Raw genomic sequence first — 24,050 nt, 5'->3', positions numbered from 1 at the left:
TGAAAAATATTAAACATAAATTTAAAAAAAGGAAAAAATCAAGAAGCAAAAAATTGAAAAATGTAGTTGAAATTTTTTAATTTTTATTTTTTATTTTTGCTATATTTTGATTGAATTTAATTGTGTTATCTTTTCACTTATAAATATGTTTGTTGACTAAAATATTATTTTAATAAATGTATCCGTTTAATAAATCTGTTTTGGTTAAATGCACCAAAAAACATTGCCTATATTCACATGAAAAATGAGCACTATATATAGTATGAATGAATGAATGCTATTTATTATGCTATCATGCAGTATTTATTTGATCTAGTGCAGAATATATAATAAGGCCTTTCTAAATACTTTGAGCGTTCTGGCTGCGTGTCATCTTCAAACTGGAACAGTAGAAACTCATCTGTCTTTATTCCTGCATGTGTCTGGATGTGATCCGTCATTCAGTGTTGAGCTCTATATCTCCTGCTGTCCTGCTGTCTCTCCCTCTCGCCTCCTCCTGCCGCTTCAGGCTCTTTCTGTCACACAGACACAAAGAAACATGACAGAATGGAGGAAAAACAAAGTGTGCTTCCTTCCTACTGTCACAATCAGCAGGACATCTTAACAGATCATTCACTGTCAGTTTGTCTTTCCTCTCCTCCAGTCTCTCTTTCTCCACATGTGTCGCAGCCTTCAGGAATGTTAACTACACTCTATAAAGTTCTTGCTGCCTTAATTTTTTTTTGTAGAGTCAGATTAATTAGCTACAATCAGACATGTAGCGCACCTGAATGCACAAGTGTTGTGGAGTTGAAGACACTATAGAATTTGTTCTTGAGAATGATGAATGTCTTTTTTAGGAGTTTTGGTGAGGAGTTTTCCCATAAGTATTTTGGGTGGGATCAGATATAAAGTAGTGGATAGATGCAAAGTGTTTAGGATTAGGGTTAGAACTTGCAATTTTGAAGACAACGAAAAAAAGGTATTAGAACTTAGTTCATTGATGCAGAATTAATGTTGGAGTGTATGCTAAAAAAATTACTTATTTATTTATTTAATTAATGATGTTGAGGGACAACACTTTGACTCAATAGTTAGTTGCCTCAAAACAAGATGGTCACTGGTTTAAGTCCTGGCTGGGTCGGTTGGCATTTCTGTGTGGAGTTTCCTCCGGGTGCTCCAGTTTCCCCCACAGTCCAAAGACATGTGGTATAGGTGAACTGAATAAACTAATTTGGCTGCAGTTTATGAGTGTATGCGAGTATGGGTGTTTCCCAGTGCTGGGTTGTGGCTGGAAGGGAATCTGCTGTGTAAAACATATGCTGGAATGGTTGGCTGCTAATTCCGCTGTGTCAACCCCTAAAATAAAGACCCATGCATTTTACAATTCTATGCATAGAGTTCTATCAGAGTACGCACTGCAAGTCGACGGCTGTCCGCGGCACCCAGCTACAACACAGGACACTGTTCATATTTCTGCCGCACCACAAAGCGCCATCTGAATAGTTTTAAATAACATGCAAATGTGCATGTCTGGTGTGTGATTCTTCTTATTTTAGTGTGTGCGGCGTATCGCAGCGCTGAGTGGCGCATCTGGTGTGAGACCCCCTTGAGCCGAAGGAAAATGAATTAATTTAAGTATTAAGGAGTTTGTGTTATTGGTGATGAAGTTTTTTTAAAATTCTACTTGAATTGATAATGTTAAAAATTCTGGATTTAATGTAAAAATAAAGCTTTTTTCAACCCCTCTCTCTCTCTCTCTCTCTCTCTCTCTCTCTCTCTGGAATGCTATGCCCCTCTGTATTAGATCTGTTTCATCTCTGTCTGTTTTTAAATCTGGAAACTTATCTCTTGATTTGGCATTTTATTTATGAAAATTGTCCATTTTAGCTATAATTTTATATTTTTATATAAACTTTGTTGTTAAGTATATTGCACAGCACATTGGTCAACCTCTGGTTGTGTTTAATAGTGCTCTATAAATAAAATTGCCATTACATGTGTCACAGCCTTCAGGCATTAGTACTACACTGTATTTTTTGTTATTAAATCAAAATAACTTTTTAAATTAAGTCATCTAAACTTAAATCAAAAACATCAAACTGACCAAATTCATTCATTCATCTTCTTTCAGGTTAGTCTCTATTTTTTAAGGTCGCCACAGCGGAATGAACCGCCAACTATTCCAGCATATGTTTGACACGGCGCGCACATGACAGTTTAAAGTATCACACACCAGACGTGCACATTCTAATAATATTTAACATGAAATTAATCAGATGGCGCTCTGTGGTGCGGCTGAAAAATGAACTCCGTCCTGAGCCTTGGCCGGGCGCCACCGACAGCCGCCGACTTGCGGCGCCGGTGTGTGTATCCCGATAGAAACCTATGTTTAGAATTCTAAAATGCATGGCGCTTCTGGTGTGCAACCTGCTATACACTAAAGCCAATTTAGTTTATTCAATTCACCTATAGCGCATGTCTTAGGACATTTGGACTGTGGGGGAAATCGGAGCACCTGGAGGAACCTGGGGAGAACATGCAAACTCCACACAGAAATTACAACTGGCCCAGCTGGGACTCGAACCAGCAACCTTCTTGCTGTGAGGTGACAGTGCTAACCACTGAGCCACCGTGCCCCCTCAACTGACTAAATATATTAAGTAAAAAAAAAAAACATGTTGTCATAACTTTGGCATATAACAGTGAGTTTTACAATCTACAGCTCATACATACATATAATGTCTTATATTAAAAAAAAATAATAATAAATATATATATATATATATATATATATATATATATATATATATATATATATATATATATATATATATATATATATAATGTCTTATATTAAAAAAAAGAAAAAAAAACATTACAACAACATTTACTTTGTTCATTATTCAGAGTTGGCCTTTTTGGTAATCTGTTAACATTAAATACATCAGTTAGAATGAAACCATTTCTGAATTTTGTATTAATCTAAAGTATAATTTCAACATTAACAGTTTTAAAATTGATCTTAATTTATAATGCATGAGTAAATATCTTGCTAACATTATCAATGAGCAGTTGAATGTTTAAGAACTGATATCAACAAGCAAAGTTGAATGAAATGTTGTCAATCAATGTTGCTCATTACTAGTTATTGTTAGTTGGATACATTAATTCATGTTGACTAATGTATGTTATGGGACTGTAAAAAGTGCTGGGTTCCACACTATTCTTTTCTTTAACACAAATTGATTAAGTTATCTTAATTGTTTTTACAAATTTAAGTGATTAAACATTAAGTTGTCCCATAAAAACTCAATAATTTTGTTGATTGATTTTACATAAGTTTAAAAAGGAAGAAAAAAAAACATTTTCTGAGTAAGGGATTTTTCATTTGTACTTTATTTAATTTGTAATTCACAGACTCACATTTAGGAATTAACAATTCAGCAATGTTTTGCAGAATTAATCTACTACATAATGGCATAATCATATTTTATTTCAGTTCTTTAAATCAAAATTTTCATTTAATATTTTATAACATTTAAATTACACTCATTTTATTTTATTATTATTTTTTTTACATTGTAGAACATCTATAAAATAAATGATATCCTCACAGATTAGCAAGACATTTTACATATAGTTCTTTTTAATTTTAAAACACAATGCAGTGTGCAATTGAGAAAAACACCTTCAAAAACTATTCTTGAAAATTACTTTATATAAACCCAGTAAGTTGGACTGTATGTTTATATATATTTTTATGTGCGTTCTATTTTATTTTTTTATTATAGTTTTAACAATAACAACCGTGGCTGCAGTATTATTAAAGTAACATGGTATTTGATATACAAACATTGGCGGGTGTTGCATTGAGTGTAGTGGTAATAAGTGGATTGTTGTCGAGCTCTGTGGGTGCAGATTCCATGTGGGCTTGATTATACAACATTTTCCAAAACATGAATATTTAATACAAACATGAATGAATGTAACTTATTGAACTGTCTATGAAATCCTATTTCACTATATTACACTGGTACTTTATATACAGTATTAATTACAGAAACATAAAATATGCTAAGCAACAAATCAACAAATATTTGTAAAACCTATAATTCCTCTTTTACTAAACGCATTTTTCATTAAATAAATGATCACCAAATATTGCAATTGATAAAAACATGGTAACATTCAAAACACTTAATCAATGAGATCAATCAAAGAAAGTTTTTTTTTTTTTTTTTTTTATAGTCCAAGTAGGGGATTTTGGGAATCTGCACTTATTACTCCATATGCACTCACTGGCCACTTTTTAGGTACACCTTAATAGTTCCGGTTTGGACCTCCTTTTGCCTTCAGAACTGTTCTAATCCTTCATGGCATAGATTCAACAAGGTACTTGAACTATTTTTCAGAGTTTTTGGTCTATATTGACATGATAGCATAGTTGCTGCATATTTGTTGGCTGCACATTCATGATGCAAATCTTCCATTCCACAACATCCCAAAAGTCCTCTATTGGATTGAGATTTGGTGACTGTGAAGTCCATTTGAGTACAGTGAACTTATTGTCATGTTCAAGAAACCAGTCTGAGATGATTCGCTTAATGACATGCTGCATTATCCTACTGGAAGGAGCCAACAGAAGATGGGTACACTATGGTCATAAAGGGATGGACATGGTCAGCAACACTACTCAGGTAGGCTGTGGCGTTGACACAGTGGTCAATTGGTACTAACGAGGCCAAAGTGTTTTAAAAAAATAAGAGTTTCCTGTTCTTAGCTTACAGGAGTGGCATCCGATGTGCTCTTCTGCTGCTGTAGCTTATCTGCCTCAAGGTTGGAGATGTTTGGCATTCATAGATGCTCTTCTGCATACCTCAATTGTAATGAGTGGTTATTTGAGTTACTGTTGCCTTCCTATCAGCTTAAACCAGTCTGGCCATTCTCCTCTGCCATTAACAAGGCATTGGTGCCAGACGAACCATGCCATGTTCAAAGTCACCTAAATCACCTTCTTCCCAATTCTGATGCTCGGTTTGAACTGCAGCAGATGATCTTGACCCCGTCTACATGCCTAAATGTATTGAGTTGCTGCCATGTGATTGGGTGATTAAAAAAATTGCGTTAACAAGCAGTTGGACAGGTGTACCTTAAAGTGACCAGTGAGTGTAATTCCAAAATACTGTGATTGATTAGAAAAAAATGTTTATTTACTGTATAGCAGGCACGTGCACACATAGGGCTCAACCTGTGCAGTGCACATGCCCTTTTTAGTCTTGGATAGAAAGTGCCCTTCCAAAATGATCAAAAGTGCCCCCGCGACGCGGCACACCTTCGGTCCCGCTCTTCAGTAGGCGCGCGACAACACCGCTCTTGAGTACGCGCGACAACACAGCTGATCAGTAAGCGCGCGATAACACCGCTCTTCAGTACGCTCGCATCCACTCTGCAGATCTGCACCAATCCCCCCCCTCCCCCGCCCACTCTTCAAAAAATTTATCCTGCACATGCCCTTTGGACGGTCTCTGCACGGGCCTGCTGTATAGAATAAAATGTTTTATATAATCAGGCAAATTATATGAACAATTTCCCCTAAAAAAAGGTTTCTGAACTCAGATTTGAATAAATTTGTGAACTTTTAGTGTATGAAAGTGCTACTGAAGGGAAAATTTATGGAGATTTTTTTCAATTGGTTTTTATGAACTTATGAAAAAACTTATGAAGATAATAAACTACAGAAATAAAAATGATAAAGTGCAAAATATGTAACACTTAATAGTGTATTTTGGATGTTTATTTCCATTAAACTACAAAGAAAAGCCCAAAAGCTTACATTTTACATGTGCTTCAAAATCAGTTTTTGGCTGCAGTGTATGCCTTAGAGATACTAAATTTCACTTAAAAATGATAATTTACTCACTATTTATTTACTCTCCCTCAAGTGGTTTTAAATCTTTAAGACATTCTTTCTTCTGTTACACACAAAATATGATATTCTAAAGAAAGCTGAAAACCTGTAACCATTGACTTCCATAGTAGGAAAGACAAATACTTCGAAAGTCAAAGGTTAGGTTACAGGTTTCCAGCTTTCTTCAAAATATCTACTTTTGTGTTTAACAGAAGAAAGAAAGTCATAAAGGTTTGGCTCTTTACTCATTCTTTTGTTTCCTGTTTGCAAATTTATTTGTTATTCATTATATTATATTACACACGCCTTACTCATGTATTCACCCTATTGGCAATCATACCTGAGGTACTCTATGATGATGAGGCTGCCTGTGATGCTGAGTACAGTCAGCAAAATTAGTACAGTGAGGAAACTGCTCTTCTGAAGGCTGTAAGGTGTGTTTTCATAACCCAAGGGTAAAGACGGCAATGTCACAACCTGTCTAGGGCTTGTGGATGGAAATGGCTTGACTGAGGGAAAGAGAAACAGGTCAGATGAAGTCCAAATTAAATCGTGTATGGATAGTTGTCAAAATGTTGTTTTGAAGATTTTTTAAGAAGAAGAAGAAGAAGAAAACATACGTATATTTAGAAAACAGATATATTTATGCAGTTTGAAGTCTGATGTTTGAGGAAAACCTAAGGGGTCGTTAACTCAATGAATTCTTACACTGTTATTATAAGTACTTTATATATTTTTTTATTTATTTTTAAAAGGAAGAAAAACTATTCTTAATAATATAAAAATAGTGTGAGAGTAATTTATCTTCATTGTTGGACATTTAAAGTGCTATTTATTTTATACGTAATAATGAATATTATTTCTCAATGACTTGTCGGACATTTTCAATTAATAGGGATTACACCAAATGACAACAAAACTTGACAACTGTATAGTGGGTCTTAAAAAAAAGTAAAACATGGAAAATTATGAAACAAAAACTTAATAGATGTATGTCATTGGGCTTCACAGGGGGCTTCAGTCACAGTGAACTTGAATGTGGTCCTTCAACTAATTAAATTTTTTGGTGAAAATTTGCATATAGTGTCACATCAAAGACAAAATGTATCAAGTTTTGATGTTTTTGAAAAATGTGTATAAAAAAACATTTATATTTTCTAATAAAAAAATGCCATTTGTAAAACCTGCCTAAGTATTTATTGATCATCTACCTTTGAATTTATAAGAGCTGTAATTTATTGAACTATAAATGAGACCATCACACTATTGGACAGTAGAGATTCACCACTAGCTCTTCATACTCTCCGTCAAATAACACCTTGCAATAAAAAAATAAATTATATATATATATATATATATATATATATATATATATATATATATATATATATATATATATATATATATATATATATATATATATATATATATATAAATATATATATATATATATATATATATATATATATATATATATATATATATATATATTAAATAAATATATATATATATATATATATATTTATTTATTAAAAACATAAATATCATAAATAGCTACTGTACCTTCTAGTTGGAAGAACGTGCGGGACAGTGCAGTACCCTTTTGGTCCTTTAGAAGGCAGCGGTATGAGCCTTCCTCACTGACACTCAGCTGATTGAGGACGATTTTAGACTCTTTTGTCACCACTAGCTCTTCATACTCTCCGTCAAATAACACCTTGCAATTAAAAAAATAATAATAATAAATAAAAAAATATATATATTAAAAATAACAAATGTTGTAATCTGGTCTGTAAATATATATAGAAAGATCAACATTTGAATAGCTTATCAAGCTCATGATGTAAACTCGTTGCTACTTAAGGGGAAATTATATTATGATAACATTACTATAAGATAATTTACAGTAATGTAGGAAATTATTAATTCACCTGGCAAATTCTGACTCAAAGCTACTTTTATTCAACCAGCATTTTTTTTTTCTGGAAATGACACAGGTTAAATTTACTGGGATTTGCATTCACATTGACATATTTGCATTCACATTGAAATATTTGCATTTACATTGACATAATTGCATTCACATCAAACATTTCAAAAAGAAAAATGCTCTTTATATATGTTGCTAAAGCACTTATTTAACTGAAAATATAAAGTAAATAAAACAAAAATTGTAACTCTTTATGCAAGTGTGTGTGTGTGCATGTGTACTGGTTTTGGGGATTTGAATAATGGGGTGTAATCCTGGAATTACAATGTTGAGGTCATTTATGAGAATATGCCTTGTGTCTTAATTAATAATTAAAAAAATTTTAAAAATCATTCTTAATGGGGTCTTCTTACTTTCAAAATTTACAATTGCTTTCTTGTAAGGGGTTGGGTTAAGTGGTAGGGCTAGGGTAAGGCCATATGATAAGCGTTTTTTCAGTATGAAATGCATTACACCTCTGAAGAGTCCAAACCACAAAAACTGACATTACAGTATATTTTACAGTCTAAATTAGCCAATATGAATCTCACATATAATCTGACTGGGTCTAATGTGGGGCTCAACTGGGTAACATCCATATTGGTCACACAGTGTTTCATAAAAACAAATGAAATCAACCTGTTCGGCCTTATTTCTCTCTGAGTACTGACAACCTGATAGTTGCAAAACGATCTATTGGATACTAGTGGAGGGAGCGGGGCTTTCAGGCTCTGATGCTGAATGAAGAAATAACCGCATAAAGTTCATACACTGCATGGTTGAGTACATAGTGTCAAAGTACATGTGTGCTTACATGTGGAGTGTATATCATTTAGGATACATCTGTGCTCTTTATCTAGTTAAAAATATAATGTTATTTTTACAGCATATTTTAAATCTTAAAAAAATATTTACTGTTTTGTTGTGTTTTAAATAAGTACACTGATTTTAATGTGTTGACTTAAATGCTACTAAACAATATTTGGTAATTTTGACTGTTTGTAAGTGATCTTTGGCTGTAATGCACTTTAGCTATAAACTATCTGAGTGCAAAAAGCAGGGAAAAAAAGACTTGCTGCAAGTTTACTCATCATTAGGCAAAACAAGTTGTGGGTAAAAAAAAAAAGGTCAGTAAAATATCAAAGAGAAAATCTGGCTGAAACATTGGTGCTTAGTGATGTGCAAAACACAAGTCAATTTTAAGAGTCCAAACAGAAATTAATTAATTATTTTTACATAATGGATACCTTTGGCCTTTGTGAAGCAAAATGATCAGTCTGTGCAGGAAACGGAACATGATTTACAACAGTATTACCTTTAATTTACAGCCTGTATCACGAGTTGATGTTGTTTGCTTGTAGATTTATTTCATTTATTTTTTGATGACACAAAAAAACACAAAATTCACTTTGCACTTAAAGGTCTCATTATTTAATTTTTTTTTTTTTAGATGTTAGTTTGTCTGTTAGTTTTAAGAATATCAATAAGCTGTGCTCCAAAACAGTGACACAATAAGCAACTATAAAACTGATTTAAACGTAAAGCTTGAAGTCCATCACTTAAATGGACCTAAAAATACCTAAATCGATCAACGTTTTTTTTTTTTTTACATCACCTCATACTTCAGTTTCTAATTAAATCTTGCCCAATCAAATACTCTCTAGTATCTGCCATGCCCTGCCTCCTTTAATACGCTTCTTATTTGCTTTTCATTTGATGCACTTGAGCTCAACCACTCTCACTGGCAGAGCTGTGATAAAAATGCTAAATGTAAAAAGGGGAGGGGCTACTCTATGTCCCACCCTCTCTTAATTTTTCAGTTTGATCAAAAAGCATAGAATCACCAAGAGACGACACTCTAGTGCAATTTGTGAAAGAGCCACTGAATGGCGCGGCGGCCATTTTGGAATCAAAACTCCAATAGAACAACAGCACATTATAAGTCTGTAAAATTAATTATTAAAAGTGCTGATAATTGTGATAGTAAATGTTGTATTGTCGTCTTTCAGGTTGTACTTTTAAAAAAACAACGAAAAAAAAACAAAGCAGCTGCATGCCATTGCGACAGCAATAAGATCCAATAGACAGCCGACCGCTTTGACTCCAAAATGGCAGAATCCGGGGCTGTTGCTGTCCGCTGCTGTTTAGATGGAATGTTCTATTAATTGTCAAGTCTTGGTCATTCTAAGCTTTTTGGTTTGATTTAGTTTGATTTTGTCAAACCTCGAATAAAAACGCAAGTGGTTCCAAATCATTATAAGTATCTTTTTTTCTGTTGAATACAGTATAATATATTTTGAAGAATGTTAGAAGCCATTGAAAGTAACCATTGACACCTATAACAGGAAAAAAAATAATAAACCCAATAGAAGTCAATGACTACCAGTTTCCAAGATTTTTCAAAGTAACTTCTTTGTGTTCATTGGATTAAACAACACCCAACAGGTTTTGGATAAGTGAAGGGTGAGTATGTGATTCAGAGTGAACTATATCTAAAAGACATTTGACTGATTGTAGCAAAAGTGAAACAAATTCCAAAAGTTTAATCAAACAAAAGCGATGTGCCTTTAAGTTAATGAAAATAATAAAACAATAAATGTATATTTGGGGCAAGGCAGTGGCACAGTAGGTAGTGCTGTTGCCTCACAGCAAGAAGAACGCTGGGTCGCTGGTTCAAACCTCGGCTCAGTTGATGTTTCTGTGTGGAGTTTGCATGTTCTCCCTGCCTTTGCGTGGGTTTCCTCCAGGTTCTCCGGTTTCCCCCACAGTCCAAAGACATGCAGTACAGGTGAATTGGGTAGGCTAAATTGTCCGTAGTGTATGAGTGTGTGTGTGAATGTTTCCCAGAGATGGGTTGCGGCTGGAAGGGCTTCCGCTGTGTAAAAGCGAGCTGGATAAGTTGGCGGTTCATTCCGCTGTGGCGACCCCGGATTAATAAAGGGACTAAGCCGACAAGAAAATGAATGAATGAATAAATCTATATTTTATGTTACATAAAATACTTAATTTTTACAAAACATCTTTTAGCCCAAATTTGACAGAAAATCAAAGCTAAATTTTTGATCAAATTATATTCCAAATTTGAAGTTGCTTGGCCGCAATACCAAACATCACCACCTGTTAACATTCAGTTTAAATTGGTGACTATTTAAGGGCACCCCTTATTTATGTGTATGTTTCGCAGAATATGAACCATATGTTTTCATACTTTTGACAATATTTGTAAAGTAGGAATTAAAGTCTGACGTAGTATAAGCAGCTTGATTTGAAAAATCCTCAAAAAAGCATCTACATTTTTTACATGTGGATTGCTGTAGCAAAGTAATGCTTTAAAACCCTGATGAGTATCTTGTCGAAAATTAAAAAATAGCTGTTTCTCAATAATATTTATCAAGAATTACCACATTGAAATTAGACACTTTTAAATAGTTTGAAATAGTTAACAAATAGTTTGTAGGGTTGCACAATATATCGTTTCAGCATTGATATCGCAACGTGTGAATCTGCAATAGTCCCAATGCAAGATCTGCAGTGTCAAGTTGGGTTTATACTGTAATCACCAGCCACCAAGGTTCAGAAAATGTGATTCGTGGAGTCTGCGCAAAGTTTAACCCTAATATAGTGAAAGATTTTTATTCGAAAATGTTTTTGAACGCCTGTCACCCTCTGAGATTTCAAGCAAATTTAAACCAAGCAGTTATAAAGTTAAAGCTTTAAAAACAGATTGGTTGTATTTATTTATATTTATTTGTTTATTTAAAAGACTATACAGTGTTATTTTACATATGACTGAATTTCTGTGCCTTAATATTGTTAGATTCTGCAGAAAACCCTAATACACTATTTATTTTATTTGCATCTTTGTTGTTGTATGCTTCTAATTTGTTAATCAGATTTTATGCAGATACTGCCCTACAAAATAATCTTAATCAATCTAAACTTATGATTTTTAAATAGTGTTAAAACTACAAATCATTTTTTGAAATTATAGTTACAGTTGAAGTCAGAATTATTAGCCCCCCTGAATTATTAGCCTCTATATTTATTTTTTTCCCCAATTTCTGTTTAACGGAGAGAAGATTGTTTCAACACATTTCTAAACATAATAGTTTAAATAATTCATCTCTAATAAGATAATTCATTTCTAATATTTAGAAAAAGTAATAATTCTAATAATTCTGACTTCAACTGTATATTGCAATATATATTACAGACAAAAAGCATATTGCAATGCCAGTTTTTTTTTTCCAATATTGCGCAGCCCTAATAGTTTGTCATGGTTGCCTCATGTTTAGACTATAATATTATGGCTTAGAAATGTATCAGCACACGATCCCACAGGTTAAAAGGTGACGGTTAATGGATTTCAATCTTTTCTCTTCCTACGTAACAAAAGTAAAATATGTATTCAGAAGCTTTAGACCTTTCCAAATATATAGTTTGTCATGAAGTGGTTTTTATGAGAAAAGATCTCGTACGAGAAAAGATGACGTTATAACGACATAGCTGAGTGAGAAAAAAAAATGTATGTGGCAGCAATGCGTCAACATAGCATCTTGCAATATAAGAAAGTAAACTAAAGAATCTTGCTATCTGGATAGTGAAAGGAAATGAGGTTAAGCATACCTCTTTAATAAATACCCTTTTAAAGGTTTTTTTTTTTTTCAGGTTACAACTGTGTGTGTGTGTGTGTGTGTGTGTGTGTGTGTGTGTGTGTGTGTGTGTGTGTGTGTGTGTGTGTGTGTGTGTGTGTGTGTGTGTGTGTGTGTGTGTGTGTGTGTGTGTGTGTGCCTTTACATTTGTTTCTCCAGGATGCCAGGAATAATGATACTCAGTCTGTCCCACCACAAGAGTGTGCCAAGACAGAAAACAATCCAGCACCACCTCCTCTCCTTCATCTGCCTCAAGATGATGCTCTGAACGAATAGAAAGCAGAGAGAAAGACAAAAGAATATTATGTGATGTGTTAAAATAGTCTGCAAATGTAATCTTGCTGTGTATTTCCATGATGGCTGTCTTTCTCACCTCCACAGTCTAGTGGTGGTTTGGCTGACAGACATGTAAACAGCCCATACTGACAGGAAGTGCAGTTCATCACTCTCTGATACAACAGGCCTGAAACAAACAAGAATCCGCCCCGGACGGGCAACCACCCATGCATACACCCACACATCCCATGAGCAATAAAATATACAGTAAATATATCGTCATATTCTTTATATTCTGCGTCATGTGACACATACACCAGTAATCAGAGGTTTAGAGACACTTGACTGAATTTATGTCTCAGGATATTAAAATCTAAAGGCTTAAGCTTAAATACTTGATTTTAACGTAGGAGACGTGTATCAATTTGAATGACAGGGATGAACAGCTGTATTCCAGGAAGAATAATGTAATACACACACACACACACACACACACACACACACACACACACACACATATATATATATATATATATATATATATATATATATATATATACTGTTGGCTACGATTATGGGACACAGGACAGTCGGCTTCACTTTCTACAGTATATAGTTTGTATCAGATCATTTTGGAGCTATATGATCTATATGCAGCTATATATATATATATATATATATATATATATATATATATATATATATATATATATATGCAAAATACGATGGGACCATCACAACTGGCCCACCAACCAAGTGTACAGTTGAAGAATTATTAGCCGCCTTAGAATTCTTTTTTCTTTTTCTTTTTAAAATATTTCCTAAATGATGTTTAACAAAGCAAAGGAATTTTGATAATAAGTCTGATAATATTTTTTCCTCTGAACAAAGTCTTATTTGCTTTATTTTGGCTGGAATAAAAGTAGTTTTTAATTTTCTATGAACCATTTTAAGATCAAAATTATTAGCCTCTTTAAGCTATTTTTTTCGACTGTCTACAGAACAAACCATCATTATACAATAACTTGCCTAATTACCTGAACCTGCCTAGTTAACCTAATTAACCTAGTTAAGCCTTGTCACTTTAAGCTGTATAGAATTGTTTTGAAAAATATTTAGTCAAATATTATTTACTGTCATTATGGCAAAGATAAAATAAATCAGTTATTAGAAATGTTATTAAAACTAGAAATGTGTTGAGAAAATCTTCTCTCCGTTAAACAGAAATTGGGGAAAAAATAAACAGGAGGCTAATAATTCTGACTTTAACTGTGTATGACATATACTGATATATATCAGTTTGATGTGCAAAATAGTACTGGAAAAGGCAACCCAGGCTCATTAAAATAATTTTTACCCCTTCAATTTTGTCCAAAACATTGTATTTTTGTTTTGCATTTATTTTTAAAACATACACAAGCTCAACATTTTGATCACACACCTTACCCCACTCCTCAACATAACTATCATTGGTGTGTAAGCAGATGAATGTAAGCCCCTTATCCATGAAAAATTTCAAATTTAAAGTAAACAATCATAAATTACTATGAGTTTGTTTTGAAAAATTATATAAGTTTCTGTCATTTTGCAGCTCATTTCAAAATGAAAGGTCAAGGGTTAATTGTTAAGAACAGCCAGGTAACCTTTTTTGTCTGTTTTGTTTGTTTTTTATGTACGCATTGTAGCAGTTAGTTCAGAAATCACATAGCCAATAATTGGCACAAAACATGTAACTAAGTTATAAAATAACATAATAGTGTAGGACTAAACATTAGATTACTAATAACTAGACAGATAGTTGTAGAGAAAAATATGTGGTACAAATGTAAACTACCGTTACAATGTAATGTTATCTTTTAGAAGCTGAGCATTTTAACTCCAACCTCATCGCTGTATTTAGAAAGTGTTTGCAAAACCCCACAGATAGATATGATGTGAATGTTAAAAGGTAATAATTCACAACTCATTTACCATTTCAAAATGTTCTGAGGTTTGAGGAAATTATGTCATCAGCACAGCAGCTATGCCTGGGACAGTTGGCTTCACTTTTTACAGTCTATGGTTTGTATCGATACTGTGTTAAAGGAACATCACACTTTTTTCAAAAATAGGCTCTTTTTACAAGTCACCTACAGTTAAACATTTGAGTACGTTTTTGTAATCCATTCAGTCAATCTCCCAGTCTGGAGGGTGCACTTTTACCTTAGCGTAATATAAACAATTGAATTGGACTAGACCATTAGCATCTCATTCAAAAATAAAAAATGTAAACATTTCTTCAATTTAATAAATTTATTTAAATTAATTTTACATATATTGTGCCTGCAGCAGGCACAATAATATTATTAATCTAACTCAATGACCTATGCTGATCTAAACTAAAAGTGAGAGAGATCGGCTAAATGGATTTAAAAAAAATAGCATGGTATCCGCAGGGTCTTAAAAGTTCTTAAAATGTCTTAAACTTCAAAAGCTATATTTTAGGCCTCGATAGGTCTTAAATCTAGTGAAAAGTTGAGTTGTAGATCTTAATTTTCCTTTGTTCATGTATAACAATGAATAACATGTATATGTATAACAATGAACTACTTTCCTTGCAGTAACATTTGCTTAAAAGTTCCCCATTTATTTACTGCTGAGGATACTTACCTCTTATTATTTAATTATTATTATTATTTTAGACTGAAGTAAGTGACAGCTATGTTTAGTTCTATTCTTGGTAAGGGTTTTAGGATTGTGAATGATAATATTTGAAAATTATAAAAAATATTAATGTTCTCCCTGCGTTTGCTCCAGTTTCCTGCACAGTCCAAAGACATATGCGGTACAGGTAAATTTGGTTGGCTAAATTGTCCATATTGTGTATGGATGTTTCCCAGAGATGGGTTGCACCTGGAAAGGCATCCGCTGCGTAATTCATGTGGTGGATAAGTTGGCGATTCATTCCTCTGTGGCGACTGCGGATTAATAAAGGGACTTAGCCAAAAAAAATTAATGAATAAAAAACATTCCAAGTAAATAATTATGTACTGTATTAAATTTTAATAATATTTTAATAGAGTAAGAGGAAATATTTTCTAACTGGGATATTCTAAAAGATGTCTTTAACATTTAGCCCCATATAAGTCTATAATTTCATTCATAATGGTCTTAAAATGTTTTAAAATTAACTTGGTGAAACCTACAGAAATAATGAGTAAAACTAAACTGTGTAGGAGTAGTTACAAAACGAGCCTATTTCCCCAAAAAAAGTAAAGTATTTTTTTTTAAGATATTCAGAACTATTTTGGTGAAATATAAGAATAATTATTTTACTTACCACATTTATTAGGACACAGACCTTTGGAAAAATATATATATGATAAATATATATAACTACTGAGAATTAAGAGATCTTAGATATCATCGCTACACACAAACTTAAATTTTATGTACCCATACCTTCAGCAATGAAAATCTCCAAGTGTTTCTGAAGGATTCTTTTTCCTTTCTCCACTATAGTAATCAAATCCCATTGAAGAGAATCTACAAAAACAACACTGCATAACATTCATATCATGTCTTTACCATTATGAAAAAAGATTGGCTGCTTAAAAGTAATCTGCATGCACAAGTGCTCACTTGTCCTGTCTTCTTTCCAATGCCTCTTGAATTCACTCTGGTATTCTGTTCTTGCACGATAGAGTGTTGTAGGATCTAAAGAAAACATCATATAGCACTTACTAAAAGGTCCTGAACTAAAATGTATATATTTTGCCATCATTTAGCCTATTATAACTCTGATGAACACAAAGAAAGATATTTGGGGAAAATGTCAGTAAATGATCTTGCCACACATGTACTGCCTTAGTTGGAAAAATGAATACTATATGTACAGTTGAAGTCATAATTTTTAGCCCCCCCTGAATTATTAGCCCCCCTGTTTAATTTTTTTCCCCAATTTCTGTTTAACAGAGAGAAAATTGTTTTAACACATTTCAAAACATAATAGTTTTAATGACTCATTTCTAATAACTGATTTATTTTATCTTTGCAATGATGACAGTAAATATTATGTGACTAGATATTTTCAAGACACTTCTATGTAGCTTAAAATTACATTTAAAGGCTTAACTAAGTGAATTAGGTTAACTAGACAGTTTAGGGTAATTAGACAAGTTATTTTATAACAATGGTTTGTTCTGTAGTCTTTCGGGAAAAAAAACAGCTTGGGCTAATAATTTTGTCCTTAAAATTGTTTTTAAAAAATTAAAAACTTTTTTATAGCCGAAATAAAACAAATAGGACTTTCTCTATAAGAAAAGATATTATCAGACATACTATGAAAATGTCTTTGCTCTGTTAAACATCATTTAGGATATATTTATTCAATGGGGGTCTAATAATTCAGACTTCTACTGTAAGTAAATATGAGATCTGTTTGAATTGACATTCTTACAAATATCCTACTTTGCGTTCAGCAGAACAAATCAATACAGAATTGGAGCAACCTGAGGGTAAGTAGTCAACTAAAATGGCAGAATTGTAGACACTTTAGATTAAATGATTTATAAGTGAGGTGTTCCAAAGTCTCATACTATAGCATAATGCATACAAAAACAAATACGTAATGAATAAAAAGCATATTATGACAGCTTTGATTGATTATCCTGTACCTAATGTAGGCCTATGGATATTTGGTAACCGTTTGGTAAATGTAAAGTTCAGCTATTTTAAACTGAAACACTGTGGTAACAGCCTAATGTGGGTAATGTTCATTCCTGGTTGATTTCCATTAGTCTTCAAGCTCTAAAACAATAGTATTGCTGTTATGTTTACAATTCTAAGTATTGTTTAGTGAAACAGAATTTAAATCAATATGTGTGTTCTCTTAATTTCTGTAGTTCATGCCATGTTTACATCTCCCCCTATCGACGGATAGGGTAGGTATAAAAAAAATCGTTTCTTGCATGTTATTCAAACGTATACAAAACAGTGTTCACTTTCACTGCTGTAACAGGCCTATGAAATTATAATGAACCATAATAATGAATACTGTCATCAAAACAGTATTTATCGGATTTACCTATAACACCGCTGAGCAGTTTGCTTGTCTCGCGATAATTGGTGTAAGCGTGATCGATAATTTTCTTTAACTCGATCTGATCACGGACGCGGATCCCTTTAACCGTCGACAGAAAGTCTTCATGTACATAACGGATGACCTGGTCACACTGCAAACAGGACCTCACAATGTGACTTGAACACAGAGTCAAAAACCACCCCAAAAGAATTGGTAAAGTCATTTGGGAGAGACTGGAGTGAACTGTGGTCTTCAAAATTGAAGTGAGTCGTCATTCTGTCGTAACGGCCCTTCAAAGAACTGATGTCACTCTTTTGCTTGTAAACACATCATCACAAGGCACGAAATATCACCACATAATTCCATGTAACATATCTCAAATATTGTCAAATTTAGAAAACAAGTGCTTCGTTTTTTTATCATAATACAAACATCTATAGAAAAGTCAGTAGTCTACTTTGCATTTCATTTTGTTTGTTTATTATTATTATTTCTTAGAAATTAATATTTTATTAAGCAGCATATTAAGTCGATAGACATGGGGGCCTATAATTTATTCATGTGATTGCAAAGCTGATTTTCAGCATTATTTTAATTTAAATTATTTCTCATGATCCTACGGAAGCCATTTGCTACAATACACTACCAGTTTTATATGGCCACTTTATTAGGTACATCTGTTAACGCAAATTTCTAATCAGCCAATCGCATGGGAGCAACTCAATGCATTTAGGCGTGTATATAGCCTATATATATATATATATATATATATATATATATATATATATATATATATATATATATATATATATATATATATATATATATATATATATATATATATATGGTCAAGATGATCTGCTGCATCAGTACGAGGAAAAAAGATGATTTAAGTGACTTTGAACCTATGCTTTGAACGTGGCATGGTTGTTGCAGCAGTGGCGTTACTTTTGATAAATTGAGCAAAAATGACAGTAAAATATTTTTTTGTCACAATAAAATTAAATTAAAATATGAAGCATCGTATAAACAAAGATTTTTTTAGCAGAAAGAGTTTTCTTTCAAATTGTTTTTTTTTCATTTATTACAAACTATTGTCGTATAATGTACATATCTCAAACACATCATCTTATTTGGTTTAAAATTATGAATATGACTTATGACTTAATATGAGCATGCATTGTCAGACAGAAAAGTTTAAACTGGTCACTTCCTCTTGAAAAGTCTTGCAGTCAAAGAAGTATCTCATCACAGTAAAATAGCTCACTCAGCGGTTAACCAGACAGCAGCGGTGCGTCCTGCTTCAGCACAGGTCCTCTGTATAGGTAACAAGTGCAAGATCCGGTTCACTTCACTCTTGACGTCTGCTGACTACGTAGGTGTAAAGAAAATGAACATATATAAACATGAGGACATCGGAAAATTTCAAAGTTTCCATACACAAAACATCACATTATATATACTCACCACAAACCACAGTATTCACAACAGTAAGCTACATTGTACAACAATAAATAAATAAAAACTTGTTGTTGACTTAAATTATTAAATTGAAACAAACTTGCCTTAGGATTTTTTATTAAATTCAACTTAAATTACATGAACTGATATCAAATTAAATCTTATTTTAATACATTTTAGTGATTTAATAAACGTAAAAACAAATAGCAAAAAGTGAATCATTGATAAATACAGTGTGTAACATATGTGTGCGCACAAATGACAATCAAAATACAATTAAAGCCAGGAAATAAAATATTAAAAGTTTCAACAAAATATAAAATAACAGAGAATAAATGAGTAGAATAAATAAGAAATATTTTAGATTCTACACTATTTCTACAGCAAGTTATTAATGAAGTACATTTCTGACATTTGTCATTGGATTCTTTGCACAGACGCTGATCCATTTTTGGTCCAGCAAAGCTCAAAATGTGATTTCATCCCAAATCTGTAGAACATGATCATCAGGTAAGAAAAACATAAGCATTTCGTCACGTTAGAATTATAAGGTTCTATCTGACATTTTTGTCAAAATTGAGTTATTCACATATTCTTTTTAAATGGCAACTTATTTAGATTATGGGAAGTGTTTTTATACGTTGTTTACATTTTAAGGCTTTTTATTTAAAAAACAAAAAAGGTGTATCTACAAAGTTGAACTCTAGCTTGGCTCTATAAGGTTCTATCTGTGAGCCAATCAGCATTTTTAATGCATGCACGAGGACAAATTAGGATTAGCTTTCTTTGTTATTTCGACGGACTGCTCCATTGACAGCAGGAAACACCAGAAAGACAAAATCACACAAAATCAGAGTCGACTAAATAATGCCACACCACACAAAATTGAAATGTGTGTAAATGTAACGATTTAGAAGCATTTCTTGACACTGAGATTCATTCATTAATTTTCTTTTCGACTTAGTCCCTTTATTAATCTTGGGTCGCCACAGCGGAATGAACCGCCAACTTATCCAGTATATGTTTTACACAGTGAATGCCCTTCCAGCTGCAACCCAACACTGGGAAACACCTATACACACTCAATCACACACATAAACTATGGCCAATTTTAGCTTATCCAATTCACCTGTACCGCATGTCTTTGGACTTGTGGGGAAAACCAGAGCACCCAGAGGGAACCCACGCAAACACGGGGAAAATACAAATTTAAAAATTTGTATATTAAATGTAAAATATTTTTATTTGTGTATATATAGTCAGTGAAACACTTTTCAGTGTTTATTAAACTCATTTGCTCATAGTCTGTTTTTTTTTTTTTTTTTTTTAAGTCTATAAGTTTAATATTAAGCCTTGAAGGGCAAATACTTAATTTATTTCATGGGGCATATAATTCAATAAATATAATTTAATAATTTATTTAAAGCATAAAATTTTATAAATATTAACATAATAATTAGATAAAATTAACAGCTGCACTGGAAAAAAATAGTACAGCCTTGTATGCTTAATTTTAAAAGAAAAAATATTTATCCTAAAACATGAAATAAATGTTACAGAAAGCAAAATTTTAACTTTCTCAAGCATCAACATGTTGTTACAACACTAAACTATATATATTTTTATTGCATTTCTTGATAATTAATGCTTCAATGAATGATCTGCCAGATAGAACCTTATAATTCCAAGCAGAAAATGACTTTTCAGAATGAGAAGGTTCTATCTGCATTTACCGTGGTTTATTTACTCCAATTTGCAAATGTAAGAGAACTTTGATAATTTAAATTTAGAGAACCCTTAGGGTCTCTGTCATGTTGATGTTTGAAAAAGATCTGTTACACACATGTTGTTTGCTATATAGAATGCAAAAACTTTGAAGCTCAATATCTCAAAATCATTCAGAACGCAGATAGAACCTTATAATTCTAAGGTGACGATTTGTAGTAAATTGCTTTTCTTTTTTGTTGAACTTACAGTAAAAATATGCATGCACTCAAACATGCAATACAATACACAACATAAACAAAATACCATCAGAGTAAAAGCACTGAAAATCAATGTAATATTGCCACCCACTGGTACAAAAAGCAGAAATAAATGAAACCTCTAAATTCATCACTGTAATCAATATAAAAATAAGAAATTATATTTTATTAAATAAAGTGAGTGCATTTGTACACATTTTGCCTGAAAGATAACATATATATATATATATATATATATATATATATATATATATATATATATATATATATATATATATATATATATACACACAGTTGAAGTCAGAATTATTAGCCCCCCTGAATTATTAGACCCCCTGTTTATTTTTTCCCCAATTTCTGTTTATGGGTGAGAAGACTTTATACTAATTCTGACTTCAACTGTATATATATATGAGCAGAAATAGATGTGATCATCAGATAGTTTATCACCTCCCAGAACATCATGTGTAAAGTTCAACATATATTGTCTTATTATACAGGAACTATATGGGCAGAAGATACTTTGTGCTTACATAACCATGTGTCTATTTCATGAGTGTGTAAAATACTGTGCAAATTTTCATAAGTGCAAATTTAACCCAGTCTGTTCATATGCATAAAGCACAAAATGCTTTGAAAAAAGAATTAGCATTCATTTTAAAGTAACAATAATAATCGTTGTTAAAAAAAACATAACTTGTACTAAACAAGTACTAATATTTAAAGGGATACTTCAGGCTAAAAAGGGAAAATTTTAGCTAATAATAAAAAAAAAAATATATATATATATATATATATATATATATATATATATATATATATATATATATATATATATATATAAGTACAAAAGTGTTCCTCTTAAAATTTTTAGGTTGCGTTCACAAGGCGAGACAGACATAAGATTGGATTGTAGCTACAGCTCATGTCCATATTGATAAATCCCAAATTGTGTTCAAATGACTGTATGGCCACTTTTCTGTCGTACATTTATTTGAATATTCATCAAAGGCAGCAACACCAAAGCTCCAAAACTACAAATTTATTAAATTAAAAAGGCTGACACAAAACGCATAACACTTCGAGCCACACGGCTCTTCATCAGACAGTATTCATCACAATCAGGTGCTCCTTTTTGTACTCTTCCGGATCACATGATATCCTCTATACATACAAACACACTCATAGATTATACAGCTTAGATATGTTAAGTGAAAATACAAAAACAAACCATAATATTACATTACAAATTATAAAAAAAAAAAACAGAATGTACCAGGATACAACAAAATATGCAACAAAATGTAGCCAAAAACCTTTACCTAAACACCTAATTAAACATTAAAGAATGATTAAAGAAAAGGACGATTGTCAAACTCTTCATTTAAGCCTTTTGGAGACAATGTATCTAAAGTGAAAATCCAAAAGGCTTCACGTTGTAACAGCAATTTATTAAGCTTTATTTGAAAAATGAGTGTATGCTCACATTATGTAAATACACTTTTATATTGGACTCGATTATTTGTGATTCATCATTTGACAATTATTGTGTATTAGCACTAACACACAAAAATAGCTCTCACAATGCACTTATTGTTCTATTAACGCATCTAACACTTACTGATCTGAATTGTACTTATCGTTAAATCTACCTGAATTTAATTACAACTGTAAAATATTTCTGTAAATACATCTGTAATCACATTTTTGACACTTTAACTAAAACTTAGACAAATGCATATAAAAAATATAAACTAAACATGTTTTGCAATAAGTCACATTATTTTGTTGTATTTGAAGCCACTAAGTATAAAGTTGGACCTCAAAAAACACTAATAAAATCATTAAGAAACATCATAAAAGATAAGCTGCACTGAGAAGCAGTACTGTTTCCAAAAGTTTACAAGAGATTTACAGCTTTTACAGTAAAAACACAATACGAGACTCTCAGACCCAAGAACAAACAGTGAGACACTTAAGAAAACACATTCTCACACACCCTTCCATAATCATTATGTCACCACACCTAAAATTATACATTTATTGTGGCTCATCTTTAGTTTCTAGGCCTTACAGAGGAACTCTGCTCTCTGATGGCATGATCTATCATGCTTTTGAGAGTTAAAGGGATTCTCTCCATCAAAAGATTTGAAAAAAAAAAAAGAACAGAAAGCAGCGCACATGGAAATAACCTTTAGGGCTTTGTGTTTAACCTGGATGACTTGATTTAAGTGATAATAATTTACTTTTGCTTTCTCAAACTTATATTAGTTTGAGAGAACCCTTTCGTTACTCAGCATTTGCAAGATTTATACCATCCAAGTCTTCATTTCTTATAACGATTTTGATTAAAATATATGTAGATTTAACTATCTAATTAACTAGAACTACACACATTTTACACTAGTTTCTTGCTTGGCTAAATTGCTGGAATGTTTCACAATGATTTCTTCATCTATGTTACGTTGTTTTGACACAATTTATACTGTAAAAAGCACAATAAATATAAAGAAAGATGAAGATGAGACAAAAACTTTTAAAAATAAACACCTTTTACCCAAAAATGAAAGGCAAGTTTATTTTTTTGGCACATTTCATACAAAATGATAATTGTTTCTTCATAATGCTTTACATAAGGATGAAGATTAAAAGAATTTTAAATAATCACACAATAAATAAAAACGACAAATAACTAAAACATCTAAAAAGATTTAAAACCGGTTTAAAAGGATTAAAAAAATGACAGTTTTTTTTT

General features: G+C 32.1%; 2 protein-coding genes across 16 annotated transcripts in view; one reads left to right on the top strand and one right to left on the bottom strand.

Moving 5' to 3' along the window:
• Positions 1–261: 261 nt before the first annotated feature.
• On the bottom strand, positions 262–18,185 carry izumo1 (izumo sperm-oocyte fusion 1). Of its 11 annotated transcripts, XM_073909033.1 has the most exons (10): positions 17,853–18,072; positions 16,409–16,483; positions 16,229–16,312; positions 16,107–16,127; positions 15,680–15,763; positions 12,885–12,974; positions 12,657–12,775; positions 7,454–7,607; positions 6,231–6,399; positions 262–515 (listed from the first exon to the last, which is right to left on the bottom strand). In XM_073909033.1, the coding sequence occupies exons 1-10, from the start codon at positions 18,070–18,072 to the stop codon at positions 437–439; spliced, it is 1,095 nt and encodes a 364-aa protein (XP_073765134.1). In that variant the 3' UTR covers positions 262–436. The 11 variants fall into 11 exon arrangements, with proteins under 11 accessions (XP_073765134.1, XP_073765140.1, NP_001314727.1 ...); XM_073909039.1 differs by lacking the exon at positions 15,680–15,763 and having other exon boundaries at positions 16,229–16,326; positions 17,853–18,151; NM_001327798.1 differs by lacking the exon at positions 15,680–15,763 and having other exon boundaries at positions 17,853–18,119.
• Positions 16,820–24,050, top strand: part of npc1l1 (NPC1-like 1) — a 50,466-nt gene continuing 43,235 nt past the window's right edge. The window contains exons 1-2 of one of the 5 annotated variants that reach the window (XM_073910990.1): positions 16,820–17,283; positions 19,748–19,820. The gene's annotated coding sequence lies outside the window, so the exon portion shown is untranslated. The other 4 variants (XM_073910992.1, XM_073910993.1, XM_073910991.1 and 1 more) reach the window with 4 other exon arrangements.

The sequence above is a fragment of the Danio rerio genome, chromosome 8 (assembly GCF_049306965.1).
Source record: "Danio rerio strain Tuebingen ecotype United States chromosome 8, GRCz12tu, whole genome shotgun sequence".
Taxonomy (NCBI): Eukaryota; Metazoa; Chordata; class Actinopteri; order Cypriniformes; family Danionidae; genus Danio; species Danio rerio.
This window is presented reverse-complemented; position numbering and strand designations above follow the sequence as displayed.

Excerpts from the sequence above, each read along its gene's own strand:
- izumo1 (XM_073909033.1), bottom strand. The coding sequence starts at position 18,072 with ATGACTTTACCAATTCTTTTGGGGTGGTTTTTGACTCTGTGTTCAAGT. Across the intron at positions 16,128-16,228 it reads GGAGATTTTCATTGCTGAAG|GTCTGTGTCCTAATAAATGT; the intron begins GTATGGGTACAT and ends ATTTTTCCAAAG. Across the intron at positions 6,400-7,453 it reads CACGTTCTTCCAACTAGAAG|TCAAGCCATTTCCATCCACA; the intron begins GTACAGTAGCTA and ends TCTTTCCCTCAG.